General features: G+C 42.2%; 1 protein-coding gene across 2 annotated transcripts in view; it reads right to left on the minus strand.

Moving 5' to 3' along the window:
* The window catches only part of zcchc4 (zinc finger, CCHC domain containing 4), a 108,236-nt gene that overhangs the window by 29,573 nt on the left and 56,306 nt on the right, over positions 1-22,357 (minus strand). For both annotated transcript variants that reach the window (XM_063043345.1, XM_063043346.1), the window contains 3 exons: positions 21,290-21,362; positions 5,608-5,758; positions 1,942-2,033 (listed from right to left, as the gene is read on the minus strand). In XM_063043345.1, coding sequence (XP_062899415.1) covers positions 1,942-2,033; positions 5,608-5,758; positions 21,290-21,362 — 316 coding nt within the window. The remainder of the gene's footprint in view (positions 1-1,941; positions 2,034-5,607; positions 5,759-21,289; positions 21,363-22,357) is intronic.

Raw genomic sequence — 22,357 nt, forward strand, 5'->3', positions numbered from 1 at the left:
AAACCATCAATTCAGTCATCTAAATCATTGATATATAGTATAAAAAGCAGTCCCAACACCAACCCAGTGAAACACCACTAGTCACCAGCAGCCAACCAGTAAAGGCTCCCTTTATTCCCACTCTTTGCCTCCTGCCAGTCGTCAACCCTCCATCCGTGCTAGTATCTTTCCTGTAATACCATGGGCTCTTAGCTTGTTAAGCAGCCTCATGTGCTGCACCATGTCAAAAGCCTTCTGAAAATACAAGTACACAACATCCCCTGATTCTCCTTTGTCTATCCTGCTTGTTATTTCCTCAAAGAATTCCAAAAGATTTGTCAGGCAAGAACTTCCGTTAAGGAAACCATGCTGACTTTGGCCTATTTATCTAAGTATCCCGAGACCTCATCCTTAACAATAGACTACAACATCTTCCTGACCACTGAGGTCAGGATACTGGCCCCCTCAGATACAGGCGTAACCCATACCTCATATCTTCCCCAGAAGAGATCCCAATGATTCAGAAATCTGAAGCCCTGCCCCCCTGCACCAGTTCCCCAGCCACGTATTCAACTGCCAAATCATCCTATTCTTACCCTCAGTGGTGCATAGTACGGGCAGCAATCCAGAGATCGCTACCCTGGAGGTCCTGCTTTTCAGCTTTCTACCTAACTCCATAAATTCTCTCATCAGGACCTCCTCTCTTTCCTTCCTATGTTATTGATGCCAAAACATACCAAGACTTCTGGCTGCTCACTCTCCCCTTTAGAATGGCGTGGACCCAATCCAAGGCATCCCTGACCCTGGCACCTGGGAGGCAACATATCATCTAGGTGGCTCTTTCAGGTCCACAGAATCACTTGCCTATGCCTTTAACAATAGAATCCCCTATTATCACTGCAGTCCTCTTCTCCCACCTTCCCTTCTGAGCCACAGAACCAGATTCAATGCCAGAGACCTGGTCAGTGTGGCACCCCCCCTCCACCCCAGTAGACCGTCCCCCTCATCAGTATCCAGTGGTATACTTATTATTGAGGGCAACAGCCACAGGGGTACTCTCCACTGGCTGTTTCCTTTCCCTCGGGGTGACTATCTCACTGTAGCTCCTACCTATTACCTCCTCGCTTTTCCGTTATGAGCCGAAGGTCATCGAACTGCAGCTCCAGTTCAATCTGTTCACTTGGGCAGTGCAGCTCAGTGCACCTGCTGCAGATGTGGTTATCCAGGAGGCTGGAGGCCTCCCTGAATTCATACATCTCAAAGAACACATCACAGCCCCTGGAGCCATTCTCACCGCACTAAATAGGCACTAACAGGCAAAGAAAGAAGAACTCGCCCAAGCCTGTTAAGCCAAAGCCTCCCCACTCTAACAATAGTCTATTCCAACCTTATTTTTTATTTACCCTTGCTAATGAATCACAATTCAATTGGGTTGCCAGCAAAAGTTGAAAGCCCGTGAATGGTGCTATTTATATCGCTCGCTCCTACCAGTGGGGAGCATCCTCTGTTGATTCAATTAGTCCAAAATCACAACTGTTCCCTTGTAGAGTTCACAATTCGTAGTTTAACAATAGACGAGCTCCCTCTTGTCCACCGATGCCATTTATAAATCAATCAGATACAAGTGTGGCAGCATTGGACGATATTGCACATCACTTGAGCCTCTATATTTAACCTGGCTGGTGTGCCAAAGCAGAATTAAGTATTTGCTGATCCTGCTGTTAGTGTTTTAATAATTTCACACTGTGCTTACTTACAGATTTAGAGCTTTTTACGGCAATTGGCACCTAAATAAATTATATTTAAAGCCAATGAGAGGTTGCAAGTTAACAAGTGACTGCCTTAACTTTTTTGATGTTAGACAAAGTCACAACCTGATCTAAAATTTAATCTGATTTTAGATCTCAGTGAAATGTACCCAAGTAGCAGTGCAAAAACTACATGTACCGAGAAGCTACTCACCTGATAATCAAGCATGCTGAATGATGGGAAACACTGCAGAATGCGAGGTTCAAAGAAGTATGGAAAAATCCAAAATATTGGTAATTCATCATCTGCAGAATGAAGTCAAAACAGAATAATAAGCCACCAAAGTGCAAAATTCCTCAGAATAAAAAGCTTCACATGGAATGAGAAACTACCATTTGGCTAGGAATTTATGTTAAGTAAATGGAAGTTCTCTTCTTTCTTTAAGGTGAAATATGCTAACTCAAGAGGAATCAATCCAGCCTTTTACCAGATGATTTTTAAAGTATTATTGATGGTTCAGATTTCAAAGTGAATAAAAATCCACATAGAATTCACAGCAACTGCAAATTCTCTCAGCAAATATCTCCAGGGTACGATGCAAAATATTTATTTGGTAAGTTTGTTTTACATTTCATTTATCTAAGTGATGCATGCTCTGGACTACGAGAGTTAAACTATGATAGTTGTTTCACTTTCTTCTACGTAATAAAAACTGAGAAATGATTGATCACCCGGACCAGATGAACTGCACCCGCGGGTTCTGAAAGGGGTAGCATTAAGAGATAGTGATGGCATTAGAAATGAACTTTCAGAAAGCATGGTGCCAGAGGAATGGAAAATTGCAAATGTTACTCCTCTCTTTAAGAAAGGAGGAAGGCAGCCGAAAGGAAATTATAAACCAGTTAGCCTGATCTCAAGATGTTGGAGTCGATTGTTAAGGATGAGGTTATGGAGTACTTGGTGACGCAACACAAGATAGTACAAAGTCAGCATGGTTTCTTTCAGGAAAAATCCTGCCTGACGAACCTGTTGGAATGCTTTGAAGAGACTGCCAGTAGGATATGTTAAAGGGATGCCGTGGATGTTGTGTATCTGGACTTTCAGAAGGCCTTTGACAAGGTGCCACACATGAGGCTGCTTGCCAAGTTGAGAGCCCATTGTACTACAGGAAAGTTACAACATGGTTAGAGCATTGGCTGATTGGTAGGAGGCAGCAAGTGGGAATAAAAGGATCCTTTTCTGGTTGGCTGCCAGTGACTAGTGAGGTTCTGCAGGAGTCGGTGTTGGGACCACTTCTTTTTATGCAGTATATAAATGATTTAGATGATGTAATAGATGGCTTTGTTGCCAAGTTTGCATATGATATGAAGATTGGCAGAGGTGCAGGTAGTGTTGAGGAAACAGGTAGGATGCAAAAGGACAGATTAGGAGTATGGGCAAGAAAGTGGCAAATAAAATACAATGTTGGAAAATGCATGGTCATGCACTTTGGTAGTAGGAATAAATGTGCAGGGAGAAAATCCAAGAATCTGAGATACAAAGGGACTTGGGAGTCCTTGTGCAGAACACCCTGAAGGTTAACTTGCAGGTTGAGTCGATGGTGAGGAAGGCAAATACCATGTTAACATTCATTTCAAGAGGACTAGAATACAAGAGCAAGGATGTGATGCTGAGGCTTTATAAGGCATTGGTGAGGCCTCACCTTGAGTATTGTGAACAGTTTTGAGCCCCTCATCTTAGAAAAAAGTGCAGAGGAGGTTCACAAGGATGATTCCAAGAATGAAAGGGTTATCATACGAGGAAGGTTTGATGGCTCTGGGTCTGTACTCGCTGGAATTCAGAAGGATGAGGGGGATCTCACTGAAACGTTTCGAATGTTGAAAGGCCTAGACAGAGTAGATGTGTAAAGGATGCTTCCCACAGGATAGAGGGGCACCCTTTCAAAATAGAGATGTGGAGAAATTTCTTTAGCCAAAGGGTGGTGAATTTGTGGAATTTGTTGCCACATGCAGCTGTGGAGGCCAGGTCATTGGGTGTATTTAAGACCTCATCCAGGAATTTATCACCTCATCCAGGAATTTATGAGTAGCTGTCACGTGTATTTATCTACTGGACTCCACTGCAGCCTGACACACAATCTAGCTTCAATCACGCCTCTAAGATTCCAATATTCTGTCTTCCCATCGTGTAGCTGCAGATTCAGAAATTTTCATGCAATCAGTAGTAAGGAAGTTGCCTGATAAGGATGCCAACACTGGATGGATTGAACAAATTGTTCCAGAAGTCCAAAACTGAACAACACAGTTCCAAGCTCCACCACAAAGCTCCCAAAGCAAACTGCTAAGTGGTACAAGAGCGACACATGGTCGGAGGAACCCTGTTAAATTTTTAGCATGTCGTGAAATAATCCCTAAAATAGTCATTATCTCATTTCACTCTTGGTGTAAAATACTTTACTAACACTGAAAAACAGCAGGAATGAAAATCTAGATCAATACAGCCTTCACAAACAGGCTAGCAGGTTCAATATGGGTAAGTAGCTAAAAGCTGCTTGTAATTTTGATATCAATTCAAAACAAATACACATATGGTATCTCAAATAAGCCAAGCAAATTAATCTACAACCAGATCCAAGGTCCATTCATATGTGAATAAACTGATATTCAATTATTAACCCTCTTAGCTATTATTTTCTCTTCATCATGATCATCTGCAGCAGTAGTAAATTCAGAAAGTAATCATTTATGCAACAAGTTTCCACAAGCAAAGAACACTTTAAAATAAACATGCCGATCACTGAGCCAAGCAAAACAGGTTCAAATCATGTCGTGACAAATATAGTTGAAAGTGATTAAGGGTGATAAGACTGGCTTTAATGAAACTAATTCATAAATGACTATTGGTAGAGTACCATAATGCCACTGTGAAGGGCCACCACTGCTTGGTTATAGGCAGGTAGTATCGCTCACAAGTAAAATAATTTGATAGAAAAGCGTGGAAGTGGAACCTGAAATTAGACAAAATGTTGCACCTAATATAAACCCAAATTCTGGAGTGCTTCTGTTTGATAATCAGTAAACTGCAGGCAGTATCATCTATTACTGACCATTGTCTGGCATTCTCAGCTTCAACAAAGTTTTAAATTAACCAAAATCTGTATATTCTATTCAGTATTGGGAGCTAATTCCTTCTGTAGAGTCAGGCAGGTATACTATTCATTCTGCCTTTGATAATCTTTGTGCAATTTATGAGGGGGAAAATATCTCTCCATTCAACCAAAGTATACATGTACATTCTTTCACAATCGTCATTTGTTTTGTCAGATATAATTTTCTTTTCTCTATGTCATAACTGCATATCATAACTCTACTTGAAGGGTAAAGAGTGTAGATTCAGCTGAATGATATTGGGCTGAGGAAGCTGAGATAGGAGGATTAAATATGCCTTGAACTTCCTTGATCAAAGACATAGAGGTGATCCAATGGAAGTGTTTAAATATATTGGAAATATTTGATAGGGTAATTAAAAGAAATTATGTCAATCAGTATGGACTGCAAATCAGAAAATTTAAGCTGAACTAAGAAAATAACACGGTTGTATTTTTGCACAAGAACTGGCATGGAAATCTGTACCTCCCTCAAAAGACCATAATTAGAAATTTGTTGACGGAAGTCGTTAGTTAATTGTTAGCAAGAAGCCTCAAGAGATTTGTATCAAAGTAAGTGGAGTTGAGGATTAGGCAAAGGAAGCAAATGCGGTCGTTTATGTACCAATGAGGTTTTGCAGGAACTACTCTCAGGAGATCAAAGAGCTACTGTACTCAATTTTCGAATATCATACAAAACATTCTTGTTCTATCTACCCGAAACCTTTTTGTACCTTTAGTCTGCGAAGTCTTCCACATGGCAACAATCTTTTTAAAACTGTGAGCCAGTGCCTCCACCAGGCCCCCAAATGGTGGGTCAGTCACCATAATAACAGACTCTTCGTTGTCCTGACACAAGAAAGTCTGAAATGCTTCAAAGGCAGACTGTAATAAAAAATAAAATACATCAGTGTCCACATCCCACACTCAATTTTTAAACACGTTTTAAAACTTTGCTGACAAAAGCAATGTTTTAAAAAAAAAGATACAAAAATATATCTATTCTACAATACATAAAATAATAAGGTCATTATTTTGCCTTTTTAGTTCAAGGGGTTTGTTTTGCTGTTGTTTTGTTGTTTCTGCTGCTACTCGGGTTGTTCTGCTGAACATCATGAGCATGCTATGATGGTGCTGGAATATGTCTCTGTTGTTAATGAAAACACTGTATGTTTCCATGTACATGTTGTTAAGAGTAATTTTTGGGTTTAGGTCATTTACACTTAGCCACCAGTCTTCTGTTCCTAAAAGCTGTGAATACCAGAATCCCAGTCCATTTGTAATAATGCATTTCCTAAAAGCTGTGACTACCAGAATCTCAGTCCATTTGTAACAATGCATTTCCTAAAAGCTGTGAATACCCAGAATACCAGTCCAGACGCTGCCGGTGCCTTTGGGATGGATGTAAACCAGAAGGTGTGAGGTTTGCATGTAGTTTCAAAGACAGTATTATCTATACTTTACAAATATGGATTGTCCTTCAGGTTAAGCATGTAAAATACCAAATAAATGTACTGTGGATTCAGTTTGGAGCAATGGATTCCTGAATACCAGTCCAGACGCTGCTGGCGCTGGTGGGATGGATGTAATCAGAAGGTGTGAAGTTTTGTATGTAGCTTCAAAAGAAAGTATTGTCTATACTTTGTAAATATGGATTGCCCTTTGTGTTTAGCAAATAAATGTCGAGCCCCACAATGGCCAGCAGACCTTTCCACCGAAAGCATCTCGGTATGATGATGCCTGCTGTACCTGGTTTTGCCGAATAAAGAAGCTGCTTTGTATCTACCAGTAACTCTCTCTCCGGTGATTTCATTCACGCAACACATGTAATAAATAAATCTGAATCTGAAGCGAAGATAAGTGTGGCTTGGAGGAAATCGCTTCACCACCTGAGGAGGGCTCAAGGTTACAGAAACTTCCCATCTTTTGACTTGGATGAACAAGATGGTTGGACCTGTAAGACTGTCCTGAGGAACTCCTGCAATAATTTCTACCAATCACCAGGCAACAGCACGTGGATGTAGTTATAAGATTAATATCAAAAATATGTTGTTTACAGTGAAATGCTAATTGAAAAGGATAATATAAAAGAATAGCTGGAAGTTTTTAATCAAACAAAACCTATATTTTTGGCACTTTTCATGCTAACTTTCCTTATACAAATTGAAAATAGTGTCCCTCATTCTCCTTCACAGCTTAACCCTTAAGATTCAAGATTCAAGTACATTTATTATCAAAGAATGTATAAATTATACACCTTGAGATTTGTTTGCAGCCACAACGCAAGAAACCCGAAGAACCCAACATTAAAGAAGACCATAAAAGAGGTAAAAAACACAATCACGCAAACAATAGAAGGAAACAACAGCATTCTGAACCAAGCTGAACCTTAGATTCACTTGCCAGATCAGCTGGAGTAGGCCCAAGCCTACTCATATTAGCCACCTCAGTTCATCATATTAGTGGGGCAAAAATGGCACGAAACTTGCAGTGACAAAAGCCGCTGGAGAGCAGTGAAATCAGCCCGACCTTCACCTCCAGTCCTGACACTCGGGCTTTCCAGTCTTTAAATTGTCCAAGAACCGGGTAGTGGCTCGCTCTAAAACTCAAGCCCTGGTACAGCGACAAGCTTGGGCAGCCCAAAGCCATTCTCGATCTCACCAAATTGGCTCGGCACTTGGAGCAATCCAACCTCGCACCCAGGTTAGGTGGACTGGGGCATTGAAACTCTCCGCATCGACTCCTCTCCAAATCACTCACTCCAACAGTAACACTGACACGAACTCCGTCTGTGACCTTCTTGAACACGTTGCCCTCCACTTTGCGATGGCCCACATGGCCCATCCTTCAAATCAGCTTCACCTCCGCTTGCTTGTTCGTTGTTTGTGGTGATAGTTAACTACAATTTACTTCAGAAAAGGTGTTATTAGTAATGTTTTTAGTTGTATTCCTTGCCACCTGAACTACAAGTGAGCTGTCACACAGCTTCAGTAGCGCCATCTTAAACTGGAAGTTTGTTAGTACTCATTAGTACTCTTGTAAGTACCTTAATTTTTTTTTGATCTGACATCAAGGTCCCAATGGGATCTGGGGACCTAAGGGCAAGATTGCTGTATTGGAGGGAAGTGAAGAAATGCTGTGTTCTGTGCTTCACAGAGACATGGCTCAATCCGAACACTGTAGATTTAGCAATCAGACCCAAAGGCTTCTCAATACACAAGATGGACCGAACTGCTCGTTCAAATAAAGTAAAAGGCGGGGGTCTGTTTTTCATTATAAACTCTCTGGGTGCTCTGATGTGATGGTTTTGTTATATTTTTGTTCCCTGATCTGGAACATCTAACGATGAAGTGCTGACCGTTCTACTTACCAAGACAATTCTCTTCTGTGACCCTGACAGTTTACACACTGCCAAAAGCCGACCGTAATCAGGCAGTCAAGATTCTGAATGCTGTCATCACCAAACAAGAACCAGAACACCCCGACACATTTCAAATCATGGTAGGGGACTACAATCAGGCTTGTTAGAAGAAGTTTCTGCCCAATTATCATGAGCATATATACTATGATAAGCAATATCTACCATTCCATGTCCAGATCACAGTTCGGGAAATCTGAACTCTTGGCTGCCCTTCTCCTACCTACATACAGGCAGAGGCTAAAGAGCAAGGCTCCAAAGATAAGGACGACAAAGAGGTGGTCATGGGAGGCAGAGGAATGACTCCAGCATTGCTTTGAGTTCGTAGATGGGTCTGCATTCAAGGACTCAGAGGATCTGAATGAATACACCACAGTGGTCACAGACTTTATAAAAAAAGACAAGTATTTCCCCACAAAATCATTCAGCCTTCCCCAACCAGAAGTCCTGGATTAACCATGAGATCTGTAATCTGCTGAGGGCCAGATCAGTGGCATTCAGGTCTAACGACCAAGTAAGATACAACCAGTAAGATCACCAGGAAGCCATCTCACTGGCAAAATGTCAATTCCAGATTAAACTTGAATCACTAAAGGATGCTCTACAGCTGTGGCAAGGCTTGAATGCTATTACCTCTTTCAAAGTGAAACCAAATGACATAGGTGACAACAAAAGGCTTCTCTTCCAGATGAGATCAATGCCTTCAATGCTCACTTTGACTGTCAAAACATGGAGGAACGTTCACAAACTCCCACAGCCCCCGATGATCCAGTGATTTCAGTCTCTAGAGGCAGTCATGAGAGCATCCTTCAGGAGGGTGAACCCATGGAAAGTATCCAGACCAGGTGACATAACTGGCCGAATACTAAAGACCTGTGCTGATCAACTGACTAGAGTGTTTACCAATATCTTTAACCTCTTGCTTCGGCTGCCTAAGGTACCCACTTGCTTCAAGCAGGCTTCAATTATACCACTATCTAAGAAGAACGTGGTAATCTGCCTCAATGACTATCATCCAGTAGTACTTACATCCACTGTGATGAAGTGCTTTGAGAGGTTGGTGATGAAACATATCAACTCCTGTCTAAGAGGCAACCAAGATCCGCTCAAGTTACTTTCCAGAAAAACAAGTCCACAGCAGAAGCCATTTCATTGGCTCTTCACTCAAATCTGGATCTTCCAGATAGCAAAGAAGAACACATCAAGGTAGTCATTACTGACTACAGCTCAGCATTCAATACTATCATCCGCTCAAAACTATTCATTGAGCTTCAAGACCCAAGCCTCAATACCTCCTTGTGCAATTGAATCCTTGATTTCCTCACTTGCAGACCCCAGTCAGTTTGGATTGGCAAGAAACATACATCAAAGTTGCTGGTGAACGCAGCAGGCCAAGCAGCATCTGTAGGAAGAGGTGCAGTCGACGTTTCAGGCCGAGACCCTTCGTCAGGACTAACTGAAGGAAGGATTGGCAAGAACCTCTCTTCCAATCACCTTTAGCACAGATGCATCTCAAGGTTGTGTTCTTAGCCCCCTGCTCTACTCACTTTGTACTTATGACTGTGAGGCTAAGCACAGCTCCAATGCCATACTTAAGTTTGCTGACAACACCAATGTCAGTGGCCGAATCAAAGGTGGTGACAAATCAGCATATAGGAGGGTGACAGAAAAATCTGGCTGGAGGGAGTCACAGCAGCAACTTCTCAATGTCAGCAAGTAACTGTCTATTGACCTCAGGAGGAAACCGGCAATCCATGAGCCAGTCCTCATTGGGGGATCAGAGATGGAGGGGGTCAGCAACTTCAAATTCCTCAGTGTAATCATTTTGGAGGATCTGAACTGTCGGAACTGGGCCCAGCACGCAAGTGCAATTATGAAGAAAGCACAGCAGCGCCTCTACTTCCGAAGAAGTTTGCAAAGGTTCAGCATGACATTTAAAACCTTGACAAACTTCTATAGATGTGTGGTGTAGAATATATTAACTGGTTGCATCACGGTCTGGTATGAAAACCTCAATGTCCTTAAAGAGAAAATCCTATAAGTAGTGGATACGGCCCAGTCCGCCTCACCATTAAGCACATCTACAAGCAGCACTGTCACAGGAAAGCAACATCCATCATCAAGGACCACCACCACCCTGGCCATGCTCTCTTCTTGCTGCTGCCATCAGGAAGAAGGTACTCACACCACCTCAGGACCCACACCACCGGGTTCAGGAAGTTATCAGCCCTCAACCATCAGTCTCTTGAAGCAGTGGGGATAACTCGATTCAACTTCACTTGCCCCATCACGGAACTGTTCCCACAATCATGGACTCATTTCAAGAACTTTTCATCTCATGTTCTCGGTATTTATTTCTTTTTTTTCTTTTATATTTACACAGTTTCTTGCCTTTTGCACGTTGATTGTTCGTCCATCCTGTTGGGTGCGGTCTTTCATTAATTCTGTTATGTTTCTTGGTTTATTGAGTATGCCCATAAGAAAACAAATCACAGGCATGTATATGGTGACATACTTTGATAATAAATTTACTTTGAAGTTTCACAGCAGATGGGCAAAATGGGAGCAGGCAGCAGAATCGAATATGTGAATGTGCAAGGAGATAAAGAGGTGCAGGGTTCGCACTGATTGCTTATGATCTGTACCATATAGCTTACTGTATAATATGGAACTATTTTATGTTGTAGTAACATGTTATTGAGCATGCGCTATTAGGCACGTATTGATCTCTATATATGTGTTCAGTTCAGGTTCTGTAAGTAAAAGCCCCTGTTAACTTAGCTCCAGTCTCTAGCATTTTTATTAATGATATTGTTGTGTAAACGGCCACATACACAGCAAATTGGCGACAAGGTTAATGAACCTGCACTGTATCGGAAGGTCGTGTTTTAATTGATAACAGCACTCAGAAGAGGCAGTGAGGCCGCAGGTCTGAAAAGAAGCGGGAGTTCAGCCAGAGTTGGGAACGTCGGGAGACCAAAAGAGACAGTCGGACCACAGTGCATCCAGGCAAGACCACAGCTGGTGCCGAACCCCAGGGCTGAGGGTCTGCCTGCCTCAGAAGTGAGATTTAAAAAAAAGAGCGACACACACATCTAGCCAGAGTACACTCGCGACTCTAGCCAAAAAAAAGGTCACGTGAGTCAAAAAGAAAACAAAGGATTGGGATTAAATTAACAAGAGACCGGGGCTAAATTTACATAACAAGGATAAATTAACACAACAAGGATGGTGTTAATTGGAACCAATACGGCATTTGACAGTGGCATTGAAGATTGGGCAATTTATATTGAAAGAATAGAGTTATATTGTGATGCTAACGATGTTAATGCAGAAAAGAAAGCCAGCGTCTTAGGGTACGTCCACACTACGCCGGATAATTTTGAAAACAAAGCTTTTTCTCTTCGTTTTGCCCTCCCGTCCACACTGAGCCGGCGTCTTCAGCCCCCGAAAACGGAGATTTTCGAAAACACTCTCCAGAGTGAATAAATCTGAAAACGCTTAATATCCGGCGTAGTGTGTACGGGGTAACCGGAGAGATTTTAAAACGCTGTCATGACAACACCACAACAACAATGCTTTTTCTGCTTCTGCTTGGTACTGCGCAAGCTGTTAGAACGCGCAGTCGGTGTGAACGGTGTGAGAGTTAAATTGTAAAGTGAGCTTTTTTGACTATTTAAAAACGCTGTCATGATGTGCTGGAACAGATGTTCGTTGTTTTCTTGAACGCCACCACCCAACAATTTCAGAACAGACGGACGAGACTGAAGCCAGTTGACCCATAGCTTACTGAATAAATAAGTATACTAACTTCGCCCTGTTTTCTGTCCTTGCTTGTATGAAGGTGGTTTACCTATTTATGCAAGTACTTCTCTGACAATAGATGTTTAACAGCCTAATATAACATTGTATGGAAATACAAGATAACACTGATGCAGACGTTTTATACATTTAACAAGGTGCTTTATTAACCTAACAGAGTTAGTTTTTCAATGTTCGTCGTCAGCTGGGTCATACTGTCCGTGAACTCCCTGTTGGTTGCCTCCATACGCTCCAGTATTTGTTTTTTTTTAAAGTTTTAAGTCCTCCTGCGCGAGAGCCAACAGCAATTCCTTTAAAGTTTTTCTACTCTGTAACTGGACAAACGTGCACGAAGTATATCGTCTCCTCTTCGCTTGTTTTCTGTGTGTCCTGTGCATGCCCAGTAGGAGGAGATTCACCCAAATATCCGTCTAATGTAGACGGAGATATTTTGAAAAACGCTTAGTGTGGACGCCTGTCGTTTTCACTCGAAACCGGCATTTTCAAAATTATCCGGTGTAGTGTGGACGTAGCCTTAGTGTAATGGGCACGAAAACATACGGCCTACAATGGAGCTTGTTAACCTCTGAAAAGCCAGCTGACAAAACTTTCAAGCAAATAGTAGACACTCTCCAACAGCATTTAAAGCCCATACCGCTGGTTATTACTTAAATTCTATAAACGGAATCAGAGCAAAAATGAAAGCATTTCTGTACATTGTGCTGAATTGCACAAATTATCAGAACGTTGTCAATTTGGAGTTGGTCAGACGTATTGAGGGACAGGTTAGTGTGTGGCAAGCTCCTGTGTGAAAAAGATCCTACATTCGAGAAAGCACTAAACATCTCAATATCATTAGAAACAGTTGCACAAGGTGCTTCAGAGATACAACAAAAATCATAACAAGGGGAGTTCATAACAAGGGGAGTTGAGTATAGGAGCAAAGAGGTCCTTCTGCAGTTGCACAGGGCCCTGGTGAGACCACACCTGGAGTATTGTGTACAGTTTTGGTCTCCAAATTTGAGGAAGGATATTCTTGCTATTGAGGGAGTTCAGCGGAGGTTCACGAGGTTAATTCCAGGATGGCGGGATTGTCATATGTTGAAAGATTGGAGCGACTGGGCTTGTATACACTGGAATTTAGAAGGATGAGAGGGGATCTGATTGAAACATATCAGATTATTAAGGGATTGGATACGCTAGTTCCCGATGTTGGGGGAGTCCAGAACCAGAGGCCACAATTTGAGAATAAGGGGTAGGCCATTTAGAACGGAGTTGAGGAAAAACTCTTTCACCCAGAGTTGTGGATCTGTGGAATGCTCTGCCTCAGAAGGCAGTGGAGGCCAACTCTCTGGATGTTTTCAAGAAAGAGTTAGATAGAGCACTTAATGATAGCGGAGTCAAGGGATACGGGGAGAAGGCAAAAATGGGATACTGATTGTGGATGATCAGCCATGATCACAGTGAATGGCGGTGCTGGCTCATAGGGCCGAATGGCCTACTCCTGCACCTATTGTCTATTGCCTCCGGCAAAGATGACGACGAACTTGTACTCACCAGGTTACGAGAATATGTGCTCAGAACTAATCGACAGAAATGTGAGTTTTTCAAAAAGGGAATCTCATACTGTGGGTCTGTGATCAACAAGGATGGCTTACACGTCTCAAGACAAGATAGAGGCAGTGCTTAAGGCACCATCGTCTGAATATGTGTCTCTGCTGAGAGCATATCTTGGTCTAGTGAACTACTACCACAAGTTCTTGCCTAATAGTCCTACACCCACTAAATGCATTATGTGTCTTCTCACCTAAACAGGTGAGAAGACAGCTAAAACGTCTCAACCCAAGCAAGGCTGCAGAACCGGATGGTGTCAGTACCAGGGTGCTCAAAGCCAGTGTCCCTCAGCTTTCTGGAGTACTTCGCCATGTATTCAACCTGAGCGTGAGGCTCCGGAGGGTTCCTGTGCTGTGGAAGACGTCTTGCCTCGTCCCTGTGCCAAAGACGCTGCGCCCCAGCGGCCTCAATGACTACAGACCGGTGGCATTGACCTCCCACATCATGAAGACCCTGGAGAGACTTACTCTGGAGCTGCTCCGGCCTAAGGTCAGGCCACACTTAGATCCCCTCTAGTTCGCCTACCAGCCCCGACTAGGAGTCGAGGATGCCATCGTCTACCTGCTGACCCGTGTCTACACCCACCTGGACAAGCCAGCGAGCACTGTGAGGGTCATGTTTTTTGACTTCTCCAGTGCATTCAACACCATCTGCCCTGCTCTGCTGGGGGAGAAGCTGACAGCGATGCAGGTGGATGCCTCCCTGGTGTCATGGATTCTTGATTACCTGACTGGCAGACCACAGTACGTATGCTTGCAACACTGTGTGTCCAACAGAGTGATCAGCAGCACTGGGGCTCCACAGGGGACTGTCTTGTCTCCCTTTCTCTTCACCATTTACACCTCAGACTTCAACTACTGCACAGAGTCTTGTCATCTTCAGAAGTTTTCAGATGACTCTGCCATAGTTGGATGCATCAGCAAGGGAGATGAGGGTGAGAACAGGGCTACGGTAGGAAACTTTGTCACATGGTGTGAGCAGAATTATCTGCCGCTTAATGCGAAAAAGACTAAGGAGCTGGTGGTAGACCTGAGGAGAGCTAAGGTACCGGTGACCCCTGTTTCCATCCAGGGGGTCAGTGTGGATATGGTGGAGGATTACAAATACCTGGGGATATGAATTGACAATAAACTGGACTGGTCAAAGAACACTGAGGCTGTCTACAAAAAGGGTCAGAGCCATCTCTATTTCCTGAGGAGACTGAGGTCCTTTAACATCTGCCGGACGATGCTGAGGATGTTCTATGAGTCTGTGGAGGCCAGTGGTATCATGTTTGCTGTTGTGTGCTGGGGCAGCAGGCTGAGGGTAGCAGACACCAACAGAATCAACAAACTCATTCGGAAGGCCAGTGATGTTGTGGGGATGGAACTGGTCTCTCTGACGGTGGTGTCTGAAAAGAGGATGCTGTCCAAGTTGCATGCCATCTTGGACAATGTCTCCCATCCACTACATGATGTACTGGTTGGGCACAGGAGTACATTCAACCAGAGACTCATTCCACTGAGATGCAGCACAGAGCTGTGGCCTGCCTGTGGCCATCAAACTTTACAACTCCTCCCTTGTAGGGTCAGACACCCTGAGTCAATAGGCTGGTCCTGGACTTATTTCCTGGCATAATTAACATATTACTATTTAACTATTTATGGTTTTATTACTATTTATTATTTATGGTGCAACTGTAACAAAAATCAATTTCCCCCGGGATCAATAAAGTATAACTATGACTATTACAGCCAAGGACACAATGGAAGTGGACTGAGAGCTGTGAGAAAGTGTTTCAAGAAACTAAAAGACTCATAACTTCAGATGGGGTGCTCACACACTTTGACCCCTCCTTACTTATCCGACTAGCTTGTGATGCCTTGCCCCATGGGATAGGAGCTGTGTTATCGCACAAGTTTCCTGATGGCTCCGAAAGACCAATAGCCTTTGCCTCAAGAACGCTAACTTCAGCTGAACGCAACTATGCACAGATTGACAGAGAGGCCCTAAACCTCTTGTGGGGAGTCAAGAAATTTAGTCACTACCTGTATGGCCAAAAGTTTACTCTGTTGACTGACCATCAGCCGCTCGTGGCAATCTTCAATCCAAGAAAAGGCATTCCAGTGATGACAGCACAAAGGCTACAATGATGGTCCCTTTTTTTTTAAGGAGGTCACAGGTACGACATTGAACACAAGGGGACCAAGCAACACGGCAACGCAGATGGTTTGTCACATTTACCACTGCCCACTTCCAAGGTAACTCTGCAAATGGATTCAGCAGAGATCTTTCACACAACAATAGTGGACCAATGACCAGTAACAAACAGCCTCATTGAAAGGGAAACACGCAATGACCCTACGTCATCAAAAGTGCATGACATCATGGTAAAGGGATGGCCAGCGCGAGGTAACACACTGTTTCCAGCGAGGAAGGAGAAGTTGTCAGTGTGTCAGGGAACATGAGTTGTGATTCTTCCTAAGCTACGCACCAGAGTGCTGGAGGACCTGCACGAGGGGCACCTGGGTACCGTGAAGATGAAAAGTCTTGCCTGTGCCTATGTGTGGTGGCCAGGAATCGATAAACAGATTGAGGACTTGACCAAGAACTGCTCTGGATGTCAAAAGATCCAGAACACACCACCACAAGCCCCTCTCCATCCGTGGGAGTGGCCCTCATCACCATGGCAATGAGTGCACATCGACTTTGCTGGACCATTCATGGACTCTATCTTTTTAAACGCCGTTGATGCACATTCCAAATGGCCAGAGATCATCAAAATGAAGACAACCACATCAGAAAAGACCATTACAGTGCTGAGGACCATGTTCGTCAGGAATGGCATACCAGAGCAAATCTGCACAGACAATGAATGACAATTTGTCTCTGAGGAATTCCAAAGCTTTGTGAAGAACAATGGAAGCAAGCACTTTACTTCTGCTCCTTACCATCCATCCACAAATGACTTGGCAGAAAGAATTGTACAGATATTCAAGAAAGCCCTCAAGGCAAGGGACAGTGAAAATCGATGACTACAACACAAGATAGACAGCTCCCTCCTTGCCTATCATAATGCAGTACATGCAACCACTAACCAGACTCCAGCGATGATGTTTCTAAACAGGAACCTGAGGTCCTGCACGGATCTTCTCAAACCAAATGTATGGTGTGATGTAGAGAACAGACAGTTCAAACACTTGAATGCTAAGTCAACATGGAGCTTCAATGTGGGACAGTCAGTTCTTGCACGGGATTACCGGACGGAAAAGTGGCAGCCGGGTATAATTTCTGCCATAGACGGGCCACTGATGTATAGAGTACAGGTGGGAGAGAATGTATGGAGACGTCAAGTAGATCAAATCTTGGATACTCAGAGGAAAAACACAACAACACCTTGCCTGGACTCCCATGTCATAGAAGCACGTCATGTGGATCAAATCCTGAATGCTCAGGTAGAAAACACAACAACATCTTGCCCTGACTCCCCAGACATGGAAGCAAACACTCCTGATGTGACCACATCAGCCTCGCCCACAGATAAGCCTGTCATCAGTGCTAAGGACCTACCTGATGTACCTGTGGAGACTAATTCCCCAAATCAAACATTGCAGGGCAGACGTTACCCGGAGAGGCAGAGAAGGCCCCCCCAGAGACTTCAGTTATAATTATTATTATGTTACTTTGTTATAATTTCATATTATTAAGTTACGAATTAAACAGTTGGTGGCGTTTGTATATTAAGGGTACACATACAGTATTTGTTTAGCGTAGTGCCCCTTAAAAAGAAGTTGATATACTTTTAAAATAAAAGGGAAGGAGTGCACCATATAGCTTATTGTATAATATGGAACTATTTTATGTCATAGTAACACGTTATTGAGCGTGCACTATTAGGCACCTATTGATCTCTATATATGTGTTCAGTTCGGGTTCCGTAAGTAAAAGCCCCAGTTAACTTAGCTCCAGCCTCTAGCATTTTTATTAATGATATTGTTGTGTAAATAGTCACATACACAACATGATCTAAGAACTTCAATACAACAGAAACAAAATCAACAACATTATGGATCAGACTTGAAACAAAAAAAAAACTTCGAGCTCTGAATCTCTTAAAATCGAGCAAAAATGTAAAATGTTCTAAACTGGATTATACATACAGTATATTACTGTAAATATTTACAGGTCTAATAATATACAATAGTTACTTGTTATTACTGGTACAGTAACTGAAAGATGCATACAATGTTAGACTTTAAAATTCTATGATACATTAATTTGATTTGATTCTAATTGTCGGTAATTGGATAGCTAGAAATCTAACTGAACCGCTTACTTAGCTTACTTGGCAGTTTGCCTGGCTTTATGTCATACAGCAAGCTCCAAAAATAAGAGATAAATGTATTATGTAGAATAAGTGGAGAATGCTGTTTGAAGCATAAAAAACAAAAGCAATTAGTTTTCAATGAGTGATGCATGTGGCTGAAAGGCTATGTATAAGCAACCAGAGATAAAAAGTAAAGGTTAAGAATACGCATAGAATTCAAGCAAAATGATTTAATGCAAATGCAGCATTTATACATAGATATTATGGAATACAATGCTAGACAAGGCTTTATAGCAAACAATGTCAATAACTTCAATAAAATAACCAAAGTGTCTATGGAGTAAAAGGGTTTCATAAACAAGATCTGGTGCTTGACATTCTGCACTGCCAAATATTCCTCCTTTTTATCCCAGATGATTAACAAACTCAGGAAAACAGAATCTAATATTCTGCCTCCAGTAAAACTGAATTTTTTGCTTTAAGTTTTACAGACATTCCAGCAACAAATCATGGGGAAAAGGGGACTCTGAAATCCTCGTTAGTTTTACTGGTTAAAAAATAGGATGAAACTAATTAAGGTAATTAAATTGAAATACAGCTGGAAGTAAATAATTTAATCCAAATTCTGAACAGAGCACCAGAAAGGTCTGCTGTATGTATAGCAACATGTACGCGAATGGATGTATTGCAGAAGGATGCATTTAAACTCTGAAAACATTTAAGGATTTCAAGAAATTCATGTCAGGTGTTATATCTTATTGAGAAAGTTAGAAAGCACTTGTGTCAGCTGCTGAACTCTGAAGTACATTTTTCACTTATAGACCTACACATCATTAATTTTAGCTTGGAACCAGACTTACTGTTCTGAGGAAATTTGTTTAGAATTACAAAGGACAGAGATGGAGAAATTTAAATTCAAATGTCAGCATTTGATGAAATTGTTTTGAAAGAAGACAGGTTAGGTGTGTGCAAAAGCACAGCTGGATTGTTGCATTAAAAGAGAATCTTCCTCCTGGCGCTTATCCCTGCAAGCCGCAGAAATGCAACTCCTGTCCATTGTCTTCCTCCTTCACCTCCTTTCAGGGCCTCAAACAGTCCTTCCAGGTGAGGCAACACTTCACTTGCAAATCTTTTGGGGTTGTCCACAGTATCCACTGCTCCCATTGTAGACTCCTCTACATTGGAAAGATCCAATGTAGATTGGGGTACCGCTTTGTCGAGCACTTCAGCTCAATCTGCAAAAAGTGGAATTTCCCAGTGGCCAACAGTTTCAATTCCTAACCTTATTTCCATTCCAACATGTCAGTCCATGGCCTCCTCTTCTGCCACGATGAGACCACTCTCAGGTTGAAAGAGCAACAGCTCATATTCCATCTAGGTAGTCTCCAACCTGATGGCATGAGCATCGATTTCTCCAACTTCCAATGATATTTCCCCCTCCCTCTCTCCTCTTCTTCATTTGCCCATTCTGTCCTTTTACTTCTTCTCCTCAGCTGCCTATCACCTCGCCCTGGTTCTTCTCCTCCTTCCCTTTCTCCCATGATCGACTCTCCGCTCTTATCAGATTCCTTCTTCTCCAGCTCTTTGCCTTTTCTAATTATCACTTCCCAGCTTCTTACTTCATCCCCTTCCCTACCCTCCTGGCTTCACCCATTACCTTCTAGCTTGTCTTCCTTCCCCTTGCCCACTTTCTTATTCCAGCATCTTTCCCCTTTCTTTCCAATCCTGATAAGGGATCTCGACCTGAAACATTGACTGTTAATTTTCATGGATGTTGCCAGGCCTGCTAGTTCCTCCAGCATTTGCTGTGTGTTGTTCTGGATTTCCAGCAACTGCAGGGTCTCTTGTGCTAATAGTTGCTGAACCACTTTACTTACTTTGTACTTTATTGTCGCCAAACAATTCATACTAGAATGTACAATCACCACAGCAATATTTGATTCTGCGCTTCCCACTCCCTGGATTACAAACATTAAATATTTAAAATTTAAATTATAAATCATAAATAGAAAATAGAAAAATGGGAAGTAAGGTAGTGCAAACAAACTGAGAGGAAGGTCCAGATATTTGGAGGGTACAGCCCAGATCCAGGTCAGGATCCGTTCAGCAGTCTTATCACAGTTGGAAAGAAGCTGTTCCCAAATCTGGCCGTACGAGTCTTCAAGCTCCTGAGCCTTCTCCCAGAGGGAAGAGGGACGAAAAGTGTGTTGGCTGGGTGGGTCGTGTCTTTGATTATCCTGGCGGCACTGCTCCGACAGCGTGTGGTGTGAATTGAGTCCAAGGACGGAAATTTGGTTTGTGTGATGTGCTGTGCCATGTTCACGATCTTCTGCAGCTTCTTTCAGTCTTGGACAGGACAACTTCCATACCAGGTTGTGCATGCACCCTAGAAGAATGTTTTCTATGGTGCATCTAAAAAAATTAGTGAGGGTTTTAGGGGACTGGCCAAATTTCTTTAGTTTTCTCAAGAAGTAAAGGCGCTGGTGGGCCTTCTTGGCAGTGAACTCTGCTTGGTTGGACCAAGTCAGGTCATTTGTGATATTGACCCCGAGGAACTTAAAGCTTTTGACCTGTTCCACTTGCACACCACCGATGTAAATTGGGTCGTGCGGTCTGCTACTCCTTCTCAAGTCAACAACCAATCCTTCGTCTTGTTGACGTTGAGGGATAGGTTATTGTCTTCGCACCATACCACCAGGTTCTTAATCTCCTCTCTGTTCTCAAACTCATCATTACCCAAGATACGGCCTACAATTGTTGTGTCATCAGCAAACTTATATTTTGAGTTTGATGGAAACTTGGCTACACAATCATGGGTGTACAGTGAGTACAGCAGGGGGCTGAGTACACAGCCTTGTGGGGCACCGGTGCTCACAGTGATTGTAGAGGAGAGCTCGTCCCCTATTTTTACAGCCTGGGTCCTGTCTGTGAGGAAGTTGAAGATCCAGCTGCAGATCTGAGTGCTAAGGCCCAGGTTCCAGAGCTTAGGAATCAGTTTATTTGGAATGATGGTATTAAAGGCAGAGCTTGGTGTACTTCCCAAGGAAGGCTGCTTTATCCCTGTAGGCAAAATGCCCAAGAGGCTAAATTATATATGAAAGAAACCACATCATCTAGAACAAGAACCAAATCTTCAAATGTTCCTTATTTTAAAAGAAAATGAGAGAAACAACTAAACTCAAAATTTAATTTGACTTTCCTTGCCTTTTGAGAGATTTTCATGGAATAGAAATGCACATTTATTGTCAGATACTATGTCTCATGTGTTACAACTTACCTTTCCTCCAAAGAAGTAGTGATTAAACATATTATAATGGCAGAACTCCTCCTCTGAGTAAAATTGGGAATACCTAAAAGTTAAAAAGCAAAGTGGCACTACATATTAATTTTTCCAAGGATTTTTACAAATCACACACATCAACTGTGGAATACAAAATCTGTAAATTTAAAAGAACAGCTGTTGAAAAAAAGTAATTTATATTTTTATAAATTTATAAATGCATCTTTCTGCAATATGACTGTAAAACATGCATCGTGTTATACATAGGCCTTTCTGGTGTTCTGTTCAGAATTTAATTATTTAAATTGAAATTATTTCAATTTAATGTCTTTATTAGTTTTATTCTTTTAACCAGTAAAACTAATGTGGATATGTGGCAATAATATGGACCTATATATTTATAAATATTATAATTTATATTTTTTATAAATTTCAATCATAAGACATAAGAGCAGAATTTGTATATATTTTATAGAATTTATATACTTTATTGGGATGATGACTAGAGGAATCTTGTACATTTTTTCATACCAATAAAGTGATCTTCGACTTTCTCCCACATTTTGCATTCACTGTCCATCCACAATCTTCCTTCAAAATTTGAAATTATTAGCTGGGAATTATATATTAGAACACCGAATGGTGCCACACATTACAGGCCCTTTGGCTCATGATGTTGTGCCAACCTTTTAACCTACTCCAAGACTAATCTAACCCTTCCAATCCTTCCCTCCTACATATCACTCCATTTTCCTTCATCCGTGTGCCTATCTAAGAGTTTTATTAAACGTCCCTAATGTACCTGCCCCTATCACTACCCTTGGCAGTGCAATCCACACACAAAACGCTCTGTCACAAAACCTATCTCTGACACCCCCCCATACTTTTCTTAAAACATCTAAAAATTATGCCCTCCCCTATTAGACACTGCTGCTGTAGGAAGGTGCTGGCTGTCCACTCTATCTAATCCTCTTTTCATCTTATACACCTTCATCAAGTTACCTCTCATCTATTTACACATCTCAGAGCAAAAAGGAGGGAAGTAAAATGGAGGAGGTAAACAAT

Source organism: Mobula hypostoma, chromosome 3, assembly GCF_963921235.1.
Source record: "Mobula hypostoma chromosome 3, sMobHyp1.1, whole genome shotgun sequence".
NCBI lineage: Eukaryota > Metazoa > Chordata > Chondrichthyes > Myliobatiformes > Myliobatidae > Mobula > Mobula hypostoma.